General features: G+C 46.6%; 1 protein-coding gene across 4 annotated transcripts; it reads left to right on the top strand.

Moving 5' to 3' along the window:
* The first annotated feature begins 356 nt into the window (after positions 1 to 356).
* Positions 357 to 11,180, top strand: ETV7 (ETS variant 7). Of its 4 annotated transcripts, XM_019513902.1 has the most exons (8): positions 357 to 443; positions 2,611 to 2,743; positions 4,689 to 4,853; positions 6,562 to 6,684; positions 7,423 to 7,638; positions 8,460 to 8,602; positions 9,315 to 9,415; positions 10,487 to 11,180. In XM_019513902.1, exons 2-8 carry the CDS (start codon positions 2,620 to 2,622, stop codon positions 10,602 to 10,604), a joined length of 990 nt encoding a protein of 329 aa, XP_019369447.1. In that variant the 5' UTR covers positions 357 to 443; positions 2,611 to 2,619; the 3' UTR covers positions 10,605 to 11,180. The 4 variants fall into 4 exon arrangements, with proteins under 4 accessions (XP_019369447.1, XP_019369448.1, XP_019369449.1 ...); XM_019513901.1 differs by lacking the exon at positions 357 to 443 and having other exon boundaries at positions 1,170 to 2,743; XM_019513903.1 differs by lacking the exons at positions 357 to 443; positions 4,689 to 4,853 and having other exon boundaries at positions 1,154 to 2,743.
* Positions 11,181 to 13,616: the final 2,436 nt, after the last annotated feature.

Below are 13,616 nucleotides of genomic sequence, written 5' to 3'. Positions count from 1 at the left end.
CCGTGCCAGGCACGGCCGGGGCGAGGCGGGCTCCTCTGCCCGGGCTGGCAGGCTCCCGGAGCTGCCCTGGGCTCGCGTCGGGAACGGCCATCCACGCGGAGCCCTGAGAAATAAGGAAATGCAGCGCTACCCAGAGGGTTTCCGCGTCAGGCGGGCGCGGGAGGGAAGAAGGAATCTGGAAGGGGAGAATCGTGTTTTCTTCCCTTGCAACAAGCTCTGCCCTCGGGCAAAGCGTCTGCCCCCCAGCCCCCAGGTAGACCTTGCAGTTGAGCCAGGGGGAGAAGAATAAACCACGAAGCGCCTTTTCTGAAAAGAAATGTATAAGATACATACTGCTAACTCCTTTCACTTTTATTTTTCCTGTAGTTTGTTGCTCAGAGTGAATCTGAAACACACTATAAAGAGGGAGTTAAGAGTTCAAACCCGGACTGTCTCCTAAAAAAGTTCATATCCTTTTTCACAGCAATTTTTGCTGCTTTTTCCAAAGCCGAGTTGGTATAAATCAGTGGTGATGTTCCTGCCGATAAAGGCGGTCACGGTGGAACTTTTGCTGGGGAAAAAAAACTTCGGAGATGAATTTTGGAATGATCCAATGACCAAGTAAATCATTTTTGGCAGGCTTCCTTTTTAGCTTGACCAGATTAAGGCGAGGAGCTAAAGACCTGTGCGCCTGCGTAGACTACTAGTCTTCCCACTTCACAACTCACAGCCATGCTACAAAGCCAACTCTTACGTGTATCCTAGTGAAAATGTAAACCGTTGCTTGCTTCTCATGAACACTATTCAAAATGCTGAGCCCAGGAGAGATGGGCAGAGCACGTACAATATTCACATTGCTGGTGGCTCTCGCGTGATGCTCCATTTACTTTAGCTGAAACCAGGCTTTGATCTCAGGCATGGGCTCCATAGGTGCAATATATATTGTCTGTGTTTCAGGGATGTATTTGGTTATCTGTGTTGGTCTGAGACCAAAAGAAATGCAAAACTCCAGAACTCTTGATGATGAGAACAGAGATGATCCCTTTTATTAGATGGACTAAGAAATCACAATATGTATCTCTCTCTCTCTCTCTCTCTCTGTTGTTGTTGCCATTTCTTAGTTGGGCTCATAAAAGGTATTATCTCTGAACCAAGAGTTTTGGAGGTCTGCATTTCAGATATATTGTCCTGAAGAAACATATGTGGTTTTCCACGACCCTGGGAGGACGCAGCAACATGAGTTTCAGCAGAGCCGATCAACAGCCCGGTGCTCCTGGGTCCCCAGCGGGCTTGTGCCACGAGACCAAGCGCGTGCACAAGAAAGCCCAGGCTGTTTCATGCTCACTGCTGTTGTTACCTGTACTAGCTAGACAAAAAAGCTAGCTCAGGTATATGTTGGTACATGCTACGCCTTCGTTCTGCTGTGCGGACTTACCCGCGCGTGCGAGTCCTCCATTGGAAATGGGAGTAGTTGTTGCTTCACATGAGTGCAGCGGGGATAGGTCTGAGCTAGTGATGTGATCAGAGATTTTGATGACAGGTAAGTGTGTGGGACAGGAACTTCCATTTATGCTGCAATCACCAAGGAGGCAACTTTACGCAGATAGTAGTAGAAGCGCTCCTCATTATAGTATTGGAGCATCTCAGCCACTGGCAGAATTTACCTTCCCAGCACTCAGAGGTAGGAAAGGGCTATCCTTCATTTTTGTGGCTAGAGAACTGGGGAACAAGGGTGAGCAAACTGATCACAGAGGAAGCTTGCAGCTAGCCTGGGAACTGCACTTGCATCTCTGGAGGATTAGACTCATGCCCTGCCCACATCATGATGTCTCCTAGGTGGAGGAGTAGGTACAGCCTCGTTCCCTGGAAGTGCTCTGCAAACAAAGATCAGTTCTCCCGTGTCTGGGGGGCAAGCATGGTGGCTGTGTTTAGGAGAGGAGCTGAAGCACCACCCCCAATCCTGTTCGAAAGCGTGGGGAGAAATGAAGTGGGTAATGTAGTTATCCAAGAATGACTTCTGTTTGGTACACCTGATAAAATCTCGTACCGTGCTGCCCTGGTAGAAAATGAAAGGGAATCGTTAACCATCACCTGTGGTTAGCACTTCAGCTTTATGCCTTGGCGTCAAAGTGATACTTCCAGGAACACAAAGCTCTTTGAATCGTCGTGTTGGGGAGCTGGTTGCAGTTTTGACGCAGAAGGATGAGCACCCTGACTTGAGTCATCAACACAACTTCCTGCAATGGGCTTTCCCTCAGTGCTGCCGTCAAACTACGAATCAGACTGGAACTTCTTGTAAATGGATAATGCTACTATTTGTGCTTTGCTCCAAACGCGTGCCCTTGACAGGCAGCCATCGGCTGCACATGTGGAGATGTCTCGGTAGCAAAGCGAAGGTGTGATTGTAGCCTGGGTAGGCATCCCTGGGTGAATGTATCCGGGATCCATAGTAAGCTGATGGTCTGGTTGCTAACTCAGGTCACTTCATATTTACCAGTGCTGTTACGCAGACTATGAAGATCAACGCTAGCACTGCTGTGGCTACCTGTGATACAATCACACTGTCATTTTGCTTCGCAAACCTACACTGCAGGACTGGTTCTTATTTGCCATTTTGATCTGTTTCCCCAGGGTGAAGTGATGGTTGATCCTTCTTCAAGCCCGGTACCAGCAGCTAATATGCCACTGCAATCACAGCCCAAATGTGTGACCTCGCTGCAGCCCATCACGGAGGGAGAAATCTTCAAGTTGCCAGGCAGGCTCAGTGAGTAGATGGTGCAATGCTGACAGCCTTGCAGATTTTCTTGTGCTTAGGTGGTACTTTATACCTCTTCAAAGCAGTGTGCATATGCTTCTTCCTTGGATTTCTTGGGCATATTTTAACAAACCACTTCCTGTCCTTGCCTTGGCAGGACACTGACAGTGCCCTCGTCCCACGGCTTTACCTTGAGCAAGCCGAAGTGTGTTGATGTTTAGGGCATTATGCCTGGAAGGTGTGCACGAGGGTTGTTTGTGCGATTCTGAGAACATGTTGGACTAACACTTGCTTAGGATGGTTTAGACAGGAATGATCCTACGTGGAGCAGGACGCTGGAGTAGATGTGACCTGAGGTTGCTTTCAGCCTTACTTTTCTACGATTCTAACAGCCAACTTGGTGCACATTGTTCAGTGCTGTACTGTAGGCCTCTGCCACTTGCACTAAAGGAGTAATTCCAGCAACAGATAGTAGTACTAGGCTGTTCCCCTTTAGCTGACTAGTCCACAGCAAGGGGAACGAACCACATTATCCTTGCATGCGTTGCACAAACATGAATGGGCTGATTAATTTTCTCAGCACAGCTTAGAAGTGGGTCAGTACTGATCAATACCGTATCTTCATTTTACTGATTAGAAAAGCACCTTTCTCAAGGCTACAGAAGGCATCAGTTTAACATATAAGGTTAATGCGCAGGGGTTTCTGAGTTTGTTTTAGGAGCTCTTTCAATTGAAGCATTTCTTTGCTCCAAGGCTTTTTGGTATCCTGGTTCTGAAGTCATGTCCCAGGAAATTTCTAACTGCATAGAGGAGAAGCTGTCTGCTCCAGCTGATTAGGAGACAGGACTGCTCCTGGCACTAAGTAGCAGTTTGCTCCTAGAGCAAAGCACTTCTTTTTAGTCGGTAGGTTTGATGGCTACCACTTTAGCCAAGATTGGGGCTTGAATCAGGGCTTTTAGAACTGAATTCATGAACCCGAGCTCTCATCCGGTGTCTGCTGGGCCCAGATGGGAGCACAGATGTAGCTATATGATGATGAAAAAGAAGGTGGTGGCACTGTTGTGCCTGTTAACACAAATATCCATGGGTTAAAAAAACCCCAACCCTTGGAGTTTATATAAAGAGATTTTCAAGCCTAAGCTTGTGATAGTATATTAATTAGCCAGAAAAAGGATGATACATTTGACAGCTGGTTGGATTTGTGGATTATTTCATGTTTTACAAGAAAAAATAATGTCATTTAATATGGAGTTAATGCTACTGACAGATGCTTTCAAATTTTTTTTTCAATCCATGCATTGCTGAGAATATATTATAGACAAGTGCATGTGCCAGTGTCTGTGGCAGGTTGTGATGCAGGACTTCTGGACTCTAACTGTTTCTGGGGAAGGTTGTGGTCTAGTGGTTGTACTGGGCAGCAATGAGTCAGGAGTCACTGGGTTTATTCTTAGCTGTGGGAGGGAGTGTAGTCTGGTGACGAGAATCGGGGACTAGTTAGGGGTCTTCTGCTGTTTTCCCAGATCTGTCTTTGATATGTCTGTAGCCTTGGACAAATCATTTCACGTCCCCACCTTTACATATGGCTAATCCTACTTTCTTGCCTCACAGGAGCGTGAAGATTCAGCGATGGCTGTCGGAGGCTTTGGGATTAGTTAGTACTAATTATGACCAACGGCTGGGATTTTCAGACAGGTGTAAAAGAATTAGGCATGCGGCTGCCGTTGAGACTGGGCACCTCATTTCCTTAGACTGCATGGGCAATCCCAGCCAGAGGCATGAGAACAAGCCACTGGACGATACCACAGACCAGTATTTCTTCTGTTTATTTTCTCATTGCCCTTTGACTCACTTTAATGATCAGTCTGGTCTTTTAGAAGGAAAATGTGCTGATGGAGAAGGCTGGTGTCTCCTCTTGTCCCCTTTTATTTCAAAGATTGTTCTCTGCTGGTTTCAGGAATCCAGCCCTCGCTCTGGAGCAAAGATGATGTGATCCATTGGTTAAGGTGGGCCGAGAAAGAATATTCCCTCCGGCCAACAGATGAAAGCAAGTTTGAAATGAATGGAAAAGCCCTCTGCATTCTCACCAAGGATGATTTCAGATACAGGGCTCCTAGCTCAGGTTAGAGGAAACGAATGAGAGATTTAATAGCCTGGCTCCCCTGTGCTGTGCCGTGTGTCCAGTGGGCTATGATTCAAGGGGCTTGGGTGTAGCTCTGTCAGGGACTTGCTAAATTACCCAAGTCAATCACTTCCCCTCCCACCTGTCCCAGTGACAGCCCTGTTTGGCTGATACTATATGACTGCGTCCACACTAACGGTTTCTGCCAACATGGCTGTGCGTCTTTCCAAGAGCTCTACCGGCAGAAATCTGCAAAGTAGACATGGACTAAAAGAGCAAGACAGGTGAGGGCAGAATAATTATCACCTCCCTTATGCATGGAGCCAATGTAGACTCTTTGGAGCAGTGATAACCTCTGGGCCCATGCAATCTAGCATTATTGAGTTTCATCTGGAGCATCCTGATGCTAGAGGAAGACGGGTAATAGTATCAGTAGGCATCAAGATCCTGCCACAGGGAGAAGGGGTGATGGTGCTGGGAGCATTCCCGTGGCTCCCTTCCCAACTCAGTGTTCATTCAAGCCAGGCAGGATTGTAGAAATTGCCAAACTAGATCAGGCACACAGTGCATTCAGTCAGTCTCCTGCCTAGGGCAGCATCCAGCACTACCGCTTCTGGGGGAAGGAGTCAGATTCCTGCAGTGGGGAGTTATGGGATAGCCTGCCTGCAGACGGAGGTCTATCCTAACCCCGGTCAACTTAAATGACCAGCTGTCCCAGGTCTTGTGGCCTTGTGTCTCGACATTCTCTTTGAAAAGGAGCATTTGTCTTCAGTTTGAGGAATCAGTCCCAGATCAGCTCCAGCCTATAGTACCACCTCCAAACCAGAGCAGTGTCTGCATTTATTAGCTCTGCCTCCCGGCACAGCTGATTTTCTTGGATGCAATGCCACACTGAAACAGCTGTGTGAAGTGCAACTATAAGGGTGCAGATAACTTCTGGTTCTGGAGGTCTACGAAGTGTCTAGGGCCGTGTCCTGGATTTGCTTCCACAAGGTTGGTCTTTTGGTTTAGCTCACACCCCAGTGCAAGAGGGCTTCCCATCCAATACACATCTGTATGAGTGTCCACTCCTGTTCTGGATCTCATCCCATGCTCTATTACACATATAACCATATTTCCCTGCAGTTTCAGTCAGGTTCAAGAAGCCCCTTCATTCCCAGGGCTAAAGGAATATTGGAAAGTGGACACACACTCTTAGAAACAGCCGTTGTGTTCCACCCCAGAGGTGGTTGCAGTTTCAGGGGTGTGATTTGTGCCTGGACTTGTTAGAGGTTTGAAGTTCGTTGGGATGCAAGGTGCTGGGCATGAAATAAATAGATCAATGGGGGAGATAAGCTGGGATTATGTTGCAGCAAGTGGAAAAACCTCCTTCATTTGAAAGTTGTAGCTCCTTTCTTATTGTTCACTTTACAATAGCACCTCATAGGTAGCACCAAAGTTGAGCGACATTTTGTTTGGTCCCTGAACCTGCATGTAGTCAGATACCAGGTTATCCTCTTCAACTGGGGCTCTTTCACAAAAGTCTTGCTTCTAAACTAGGATTGGGCAGCAGTTCCCCCATGGTTTTGGATAACACAAGGCTGAAGGACTGTTGTCAGCTTCCCTTGGGTAGTCCATTGAGTGGGTCTCCTCTTTCTTTGGGCTGTGGTGACTGAGAACATGGCCAGACCTCAGTCCAGGGGTGCTCATTTTCTTTCTCCCTGCACAGGCGACGTTTTATACGAGTTACTCCAGTACATCAAAATCCAGCGGCGAGCCCTTGTGTGCAGCCCATTGTTTAATTCACCCTTTCAGGATGCAAAACACATGGATATGCACAGCACTGTGGGAGGTATGATGCCCATTTATAAGCATTGAATGGGTAGGTGAGGTTTGGAAACCAACCCAGGAGACGTCTCACTGGCCCATTTATGTTTAAGGTGATCACGCCTCATGTTCTGGGCACCAGACTTAAATATCTGGGGACAGCCTCAGGCTCTCCTCTCTCCCTGGTCTGCGCTGCTGATCTGACACTCCTTTCCCTCTCTCCCCTAGTGACCCATCCATGTGTCCTCTCCCAGTTAGTAGCTCCGTAATGTCCCTCATTGCTCCTACAGTTCCCTCTGCTGTTCCATCCCAAAGAGTTCCCCTTCCCTGGGAAAACCCAGTGGTCTTGATCCTCTACTCACACCCACTAGAATCAGTGCGGTTATGCTGGCATCAGTGACAAGAGGATCAAGTGCATTCATCGTCTTCCTGGAGCCGACACTGGATATAGCAAGGGTGGGCAAAATGTGGCCCGGGGGCCGGATGCGGCCCGCCAGGCCATTCTGTCCCGCCCGCTGGGCCCCTAAAAAATGTAGAAAACTAATATTTATCTGCCCCTGGCTGCCTGTCATGCAGCCCTTGATCGCTTGCCAAAACTCAGTAAGCGGCCCTCCGCTCAAAATAATTGCCCGCTCCTGGGATATAGGCTTTACCCAATAAACCCATCCTGGTTTGTCTGTTCTCTCTCTGTTGCTTAAACATGGATTAAAAAAAATGTAGAGGGCCTTTTTTGGAAATAACGTTGCCTTGGGCTTCCTTGCAGGTATGAACTGCAGGTTAGAAGCCTCCCCAGGAAGGGTCTCTTCATTGCTAACGACATGTCCAAGCCACAGAGAACAGCCCAGGTCTCCCAGAAAGGCCTTCTTCAGAGAGGAGCCACTTAATCTCTCTCATCATGGCTCAGAAGTCAGCTGTAGGCCAGAGGTCATCTGTTCTTTTCCTGCTCCCCCACCAGCCCCAGTTGATGGTAAAATTGCAGGTGAGCACGAAGTCCTATGGTGTGGAAAGCAGCTCTGCCTGAGAAATGAAACTCCTGTGGGGGTGGAGGTAAACATGGGGGTACCGGCTAGAGATGTCAGTGGAAACTTGACATCTGTTCATTGAAAACTCCTTGGTGAGTCTGGTTCTACATCCACCTGTCGAAGTCCGCCATGCATGGAGAGCAGCCATGGAGGACTTTCTTGAAGACTCCATCGTATTTCCCCAACACAGAGATGGGCCCTGTTAGGACTCTTTGCCCCCGAAGCACAGCATTTTCAATAGAAAAGAACTTTTATTTTACACCAAGGAAAGCAACAAGGAAGACCCAAAGTAAGATCTCTGGAAGACAGCACAATGCATATGTCTGTGATGTGCTGCAGTGCTCTGCAGAGGGAAATGGCAGCTGTCTGAACTTCTGGGGGTTACAGTTGACCCCTGGACCTCTGATTTTGAAAGCATTAGCCTCTACCATGTGAGCTAAAGTCTGGTTCTGCTGGCTATGTTGGCAAGCTCATCAGCCTTTTCCCAGATCAGGACAGAGCACTCCGTTGAGCAGCTGTGTGTTATACACTCCCTCTGGCCAAGCATACATGTTTCAGGCTTCAAAAGTTCAGTGTGGGTGCCTCCGTGCCTTAGTTTCCCCATTGCAAGTTAGGGATATAGATATTGATACCCTTTCTAAAGCACGCTGAGATCTACTGATTTAATGGTAAGAGGTCGGTATTATTGTTACTAACACACACAGCCTGCTGCTTGGCTGTGGTTTGTGGGGACACATTCTGATGAAAGCTGAATGCCTTTCTCTGTGTTCCTGTGCAGACTGCAGGTTACTCTGGGACTATGTCTATCAGCTGCTGTCTGACAGCCGGTACGAACCATACATCAAATGGGAAGATAAGGAAGCCAAGGTCTTTCGGGTTGTCGATCCTAACGGACTTGCCAGGCTCTGGGGGAACCATAAGGTATGTCTGGGTCAGCATGGCTTTGTCATCCCTTGACTCGTGGGAGCCCATGTTCTTAACTGGGCAGCACAATGCTCTCTTTATGGTGTATTCTGTGACCAGCTTTGAACTGAAATAAATGGGAGCTGAAGGGATTCAGCCCCTGGTGAAATCAGTCCGTAAATTCTTCCTTGCTAAAAGGAATTGGAAAGTATGCCTATATTAAAGAGAGCCCCAAAATAATGGGGCGAGTGCAGACATTCCAGCAGTACCAAATAGAAACTACTGCACTATAACCTCTCTAGGCCAGGGATTGTCTTTTTCTCCTGTGTCCACAGTCCCTGGCTTGGTCTGTGGCTAGGGCTCCCAGGTACTAGAATGACAATGATGATGAAGAACAGTGCTAAGTCTACCAATGTCTTGGTGGACTGTAAAGCTTTCCTTAAAAACTGTCCCACAAAAATTGTTTCTAAAAGCTCTGAGCATTCACAAGGACCTGTTAACTGCATGTGCCTCTAGGTTTTTGATGCAAGCTGGGTTATGTTATGTTGTCCATCATCCTTCTCTTTGGTGTAACTGGTAAGCCTGGCTTCTGATTGGCTGGTTTCATTGGCACTCTCCTGTTCAGGACATCCAGTATCTCTGCGTGATACTGTTTAAAGGTTCACGTCATAGCTCAAGACCAACTTGACTGAGCATGCTTTAAGAAGGCCTTTGTCTTTTATCTTCACAGAACCGCATGAACATGACATATGAAAAAATGTCGAGAGCCTTAAGGCATTATTACAAACTCAACATCATCAAAAAGGAACCAGGCCAAAAGCTGTTATTCAGGTGAGAGAACTCAGGTGGCACAAATGACCTCACAAGGGAGATTTGGCCAGGACAGAGGAAAGTTAGTATCAGCTTCCAGACGTTCTGCACCTTGTCCTGAGCTTCACCTCATTACTTCTGAAACCTCCTCAGACGTGCAGAATAAAACGATGGTCTTGGTTATACTGTCTTGTGTCTGAATTAGCTCTGCTGGAGCAGATGGAATTGGGCTGGATTTATACTGCTGCAACTGAGATCCAGTAGTATAAGTAGGGGTGGGCAAACGAGGTGTCAGCCCCACATTGCAGACTTAGAGGGGACACAAGATTGATGGCTGTTGCTGCCACTGGACTTAGGGTACAAAAACAGAGGCTTAGACTGATCTCTGCTGAGCTCAGAACCCAGTTCGCAGGCCTGACTTCAGGTCTTATGCACATCTGAATTCCAGTGAAGTCCAATGCATGTATCTGAAAGCAGAAGTCAGTAGTCAGCATGACGTTGGGGTTTGCAAACCCAACACGATGGCAGTTGTTTTATTTATCTATTTTCCTGCAAAGACAAAACCTGGGCTGGGTTCAACTGAGGGTCTGTTTTGTACAAATTGCAAAAGCCTCCAGGTTTTGGATAAGTGGTTCAGGTTTTGATCCCTATAGAGCCCAGTCCCATGGGCTCAGCCCTGCAAAAAACTACCATCCCTTTGAAACAACAAAAGCAATGAGCCCCATGCAAATACAAGCAAGGTGTAAAGCAGGGGTGAGCAATTATTTTGGGCGGAGATCCGCATACTGAGTTTTGGCAAGCCATCGAGGGCTGCATGACAGGCAGCCAGGGGCAGATAAATATTAATTTTCTAAATATTTTAGGGGCCCTGCAGGTTGGACAGAATGGCCTGGCGGGTCACATCTGGCCCGCAGGCCGCATTTTGCCCACCCGTGGTGTGAAGTGTTGAGTATCTTCTGGGAGGAGCTCAACTTTGTACAGCTTCTTCCAAAACCCACTGAAATCAATGGAAAGACTACATTGGGCTTCGGGACAGGTCCCTACCTGGCCTCACTCATTCTGTGGCATGTTCTTTTTTTTTTTTATTTCCAGATTTTTGAAAACACCTGGGGAGATAATACATGAGAAATCCAGCAAGCTGGAACAGCTGGAAAGTGAGGAACAGGAGGGACTGGATTTCAAGGAGGATGTGGTGGAGGTATCGCCCTAAGGACTCTATTGCACCGTGTCTACAATGTGGAAACACGCAGCGTCAGAGAGATGCTGTGAGTCACTGTGAAGAACCTGGGATGCTCTGCTGTCTTGGGAAGAAGAGACTGCCTTTCTCTCACTGGGTTGCAGTTAAAGGCTTCAAACATTTTCTGTTCAAAGACTAAAACGTGGAACTTTGGCAGCAAGAGTTTATTCCCAGAAACTTGTGCAGGCCGTTGAAACTGAGATGAATCTGCGGGCTGGCCTTTTGCTTGATAACGTTTTCCCATAGGTTATTTTGTGTATTTGTCTGTTTTTTAAAATGATCACATTTGGTACTTTATGGCTGAGGCTCTGTCGTTGAGTTTCAAGATGGTTGGTAACCGTGACCCTAATTCAGGACAGCACGGCTCTTAAGCACCTGCTTAACTCTGCTCTTACGCTTCAAGTTAAGCAAACTCTTCCATACCTTGCTAAATCAGTCACAGCTTATGTGAAGATTTTTGTGTGGTTTCAGGGCGGAGGGGTTCTTTAAGCTGAATATTGCCAATTAATTTCACTGTGTATGGAGCAATAATAATACTGGTTATGCTTAGCTGAATATGAAGACATGTGACAAAAACAAAATACCAAAGTGAGTTGTGATAGAGTGAAGGACTCCAGGTCTTCCAGTTATTTACACAGGGGATGACAGAAGATGAGGCCCCTGCCTCACGAGACCAAATGATTGATTAACATCCTTAGCTGATGTAAACTCTGCTCAGGTCAATTAAGCTATACTGACTCATACCAGCAGAGGCTCTGGCCAGTAGAAACCTTCCCCTTGGGGTTCGACTACGAAGATACAACATTCCCAGTGGGCTGAATTCATACTAAATGAGCAGTGGAAATAACCAGCCTTATTCTCCTTTCATGCAATTCAGCCCTGTGCAGAGGATTGAAAGCTTAGTGGGTGCATATACTGGCTCTCTTCCACTGCTGTAAATGGTGGATAACTGAGGTTTCACCAAAGCAAGTGAGGGAAGAATCAGGTTCATTAACCACAGGGGATTCAGAGCTGGGTGATCCGACTCCATTGTCCAAGGTAAGCGAAATGCAACTAAACTAAACAACAGCAGAGTTCAGTTTAGGTTTTGCAAGTTCATTTTCTCATTTAAATAACCTCAGGGGTTGTTCAGAAAATAATCTAGTAAATGCACATTCAGGTTTTTAAATTGACAGTATCCCATTTTTGCCTAACAACATTTTCAGATCCCCTGCAGTCGTTCTGACTTGCTCATAGTCCATGCGTTGCTGGCGAAAGGGGTAAGATGGTCACAACTCGTGCCTTCTCAGTTTAGTGGTAGAATAGGAACAATTGCAGGCTTTTCTGTACTTCATCCTGGCTTGGGAGAGTGTGCTGTGGGCAGTCAGAAATAGGCCATCACCTACAAAAGTTTATACCCCTCTGACCCAGTTTCTAAGGTGTCACGCTGCCCTGCCTTCTTCCAGCTTACTCATCCTGCTTGCTTCAAGGTCATTAGGATTTCAATGGGAACAAGATTATGCCTAAATAATATATTCTTGAGGCTATTCTCATTTTAGGAGAGGAAACCTTGTCTACTGGTTAAAGCAAAGAAGTGCAAAGTCAGGAGGTGTGCGTGCACAATTGCTCTACTGTGATGGAGACAGATTACAACCATTGTGTGGCTTCATGTATAACCCACCACAGAGCCTACCTGTTCTTTAGTCTTGCCCCTCTAGTCTTTGCTAGTGTGTGTGGAGGACCAGGACTGGGTGACCACTCCCCAGTTGCCAGTTCTGTGCCTTTGAGCAAGTCGCTACCACTGAGCCTCAGCTTTTTCATGTGTGAATTGGACACACTGGGCACGTCTACATGTTCATTAATGTGGAGTAACTGCTGCGCATTAAATTTAGTACTTGCAAAAAGAAGTACAAAAATGTGCAGTAGGCTGTCCTACTCGCATTAGTGCAATTGCATGCTTTTTTGTGATGATTAATGCACAGTAGACTGTGCGTAGCCTAATAGCATGGTTTTTGCCTGATGCTGTAATGCTTAGTTAATCAGCCTACTGCGTGTTAAGCGTCTCTTGTAGACACACCCAAAGCCATCTTTCTACAGGGGTATAGTGAAAGTCCTGCAAACATTAGGCCTAAGAATAGCTATGCCTATAAGCCAGTGATTCTCAACCAGGTTTCGGCAATACCATGGGTTGCACTGAGATCCTTTCAAGGGTGAAATGTTAGCGCTGTTAGGTGTGCAAACATGTTTCACAAGACAAACCCAGGGATTTCAAATAGGAATATGTGGTGTTCAGTGATTGTAAGGCCAGAAGGGACCTTGGAAGATCATCAGGTCCAGCCCCTTGGACTAAGCAGGAAAATGTTAATGTTAAAAACGTCCTGACTTGTTCTGGTCTGTCTGAGTTCTTTGCACCAGAAGAGTTAGTTGCTCTAGTATTTATTTCTGTAATCAAAAATGGAGTGAAAACTAAGAGCTGGCATTTTTCAAGGGGCACCCTGAATTTACTGCGGAGTGCCTTGAGTCTAACAACATTGAGGTACGCTGCTATAAATGCTCCCAGTTAATTCAAAGTGCCAGCAAATTCTTTTGATTGATTTAGCTGAGGATCTGACCTTGGAAAGTTATTTGTGCGCATAAATGTTCTCAGGATTGGGGCCTACCCCATTAGCAGTCAAATGCATGCGTGCTCAAATTTCCAGTGCTAAATTTAGGCACACTTACCACCAAAGACTGTCCCTCTTATAGCTCCAAAGTGTTCAGAGACTCTCTAGATTGGGAAGTCCTAGAAAAACTGCAAAACTATTTTTGTCAACCTCTGCAAGAAACCACAAAGCTTCCAAGAATGAGGAATAAGCATTCACAGGGTGCATCTGTTTGCAAGACTGGACCATAACAACCACACACCACCAAGAGGGGAGGGTGTTTTTCTAACCACTGGAAGTCTACAGGACAGATTTACTATGATCATTTAACCTTTTTTTTTTTTGTATCATACTTTGATGTAGT

This window comes from Gavialis gangeticus, unplaced genomic scaffold (genome assembly GCF_001723915.1).
Source record: "Gavialis gangeticus isolate Ggan-Ray unplaced genomic scaffold, GavGan_comp1, whole genome shotgun sequence".
Classification (NCBI taxonomy): domain Eukaryota; kingdom Metazoa; phylum Chordata; order Crocodylia; family Gavialidae; genus Gavialis; species Gavialis gangeticus.
The sequence above is the reverse complement of the archived record's forward strand: the minus strand, read 5'-3'. Positions and strand labels throughout refer to the sequence as shown.

Bases quoted from the DNA above. Each gene is read 5' to 3' on its own strand.
- ETV7 (XM_019513902.1), top strand. From the start codon at position 2,620: ATGGTTGATCCTTCTTCAAGCCCGGTACCAGCAGCTAATATGCCACTG. The intron at 6,685-7,422 runs GTATGATGCCCA...GCTTCCTTGCAG, and splicing joins TATGCACAGCACTGTGGGAG to GTATGAACTGCAGGTTAGAA. The intron at 8,603-9,314 runs GTATGTCTGGGT...TTATCTTCACAG, and splicing joins GGCTCTGGGGGAACCATAAG to AACCGCATGAACATGACATA.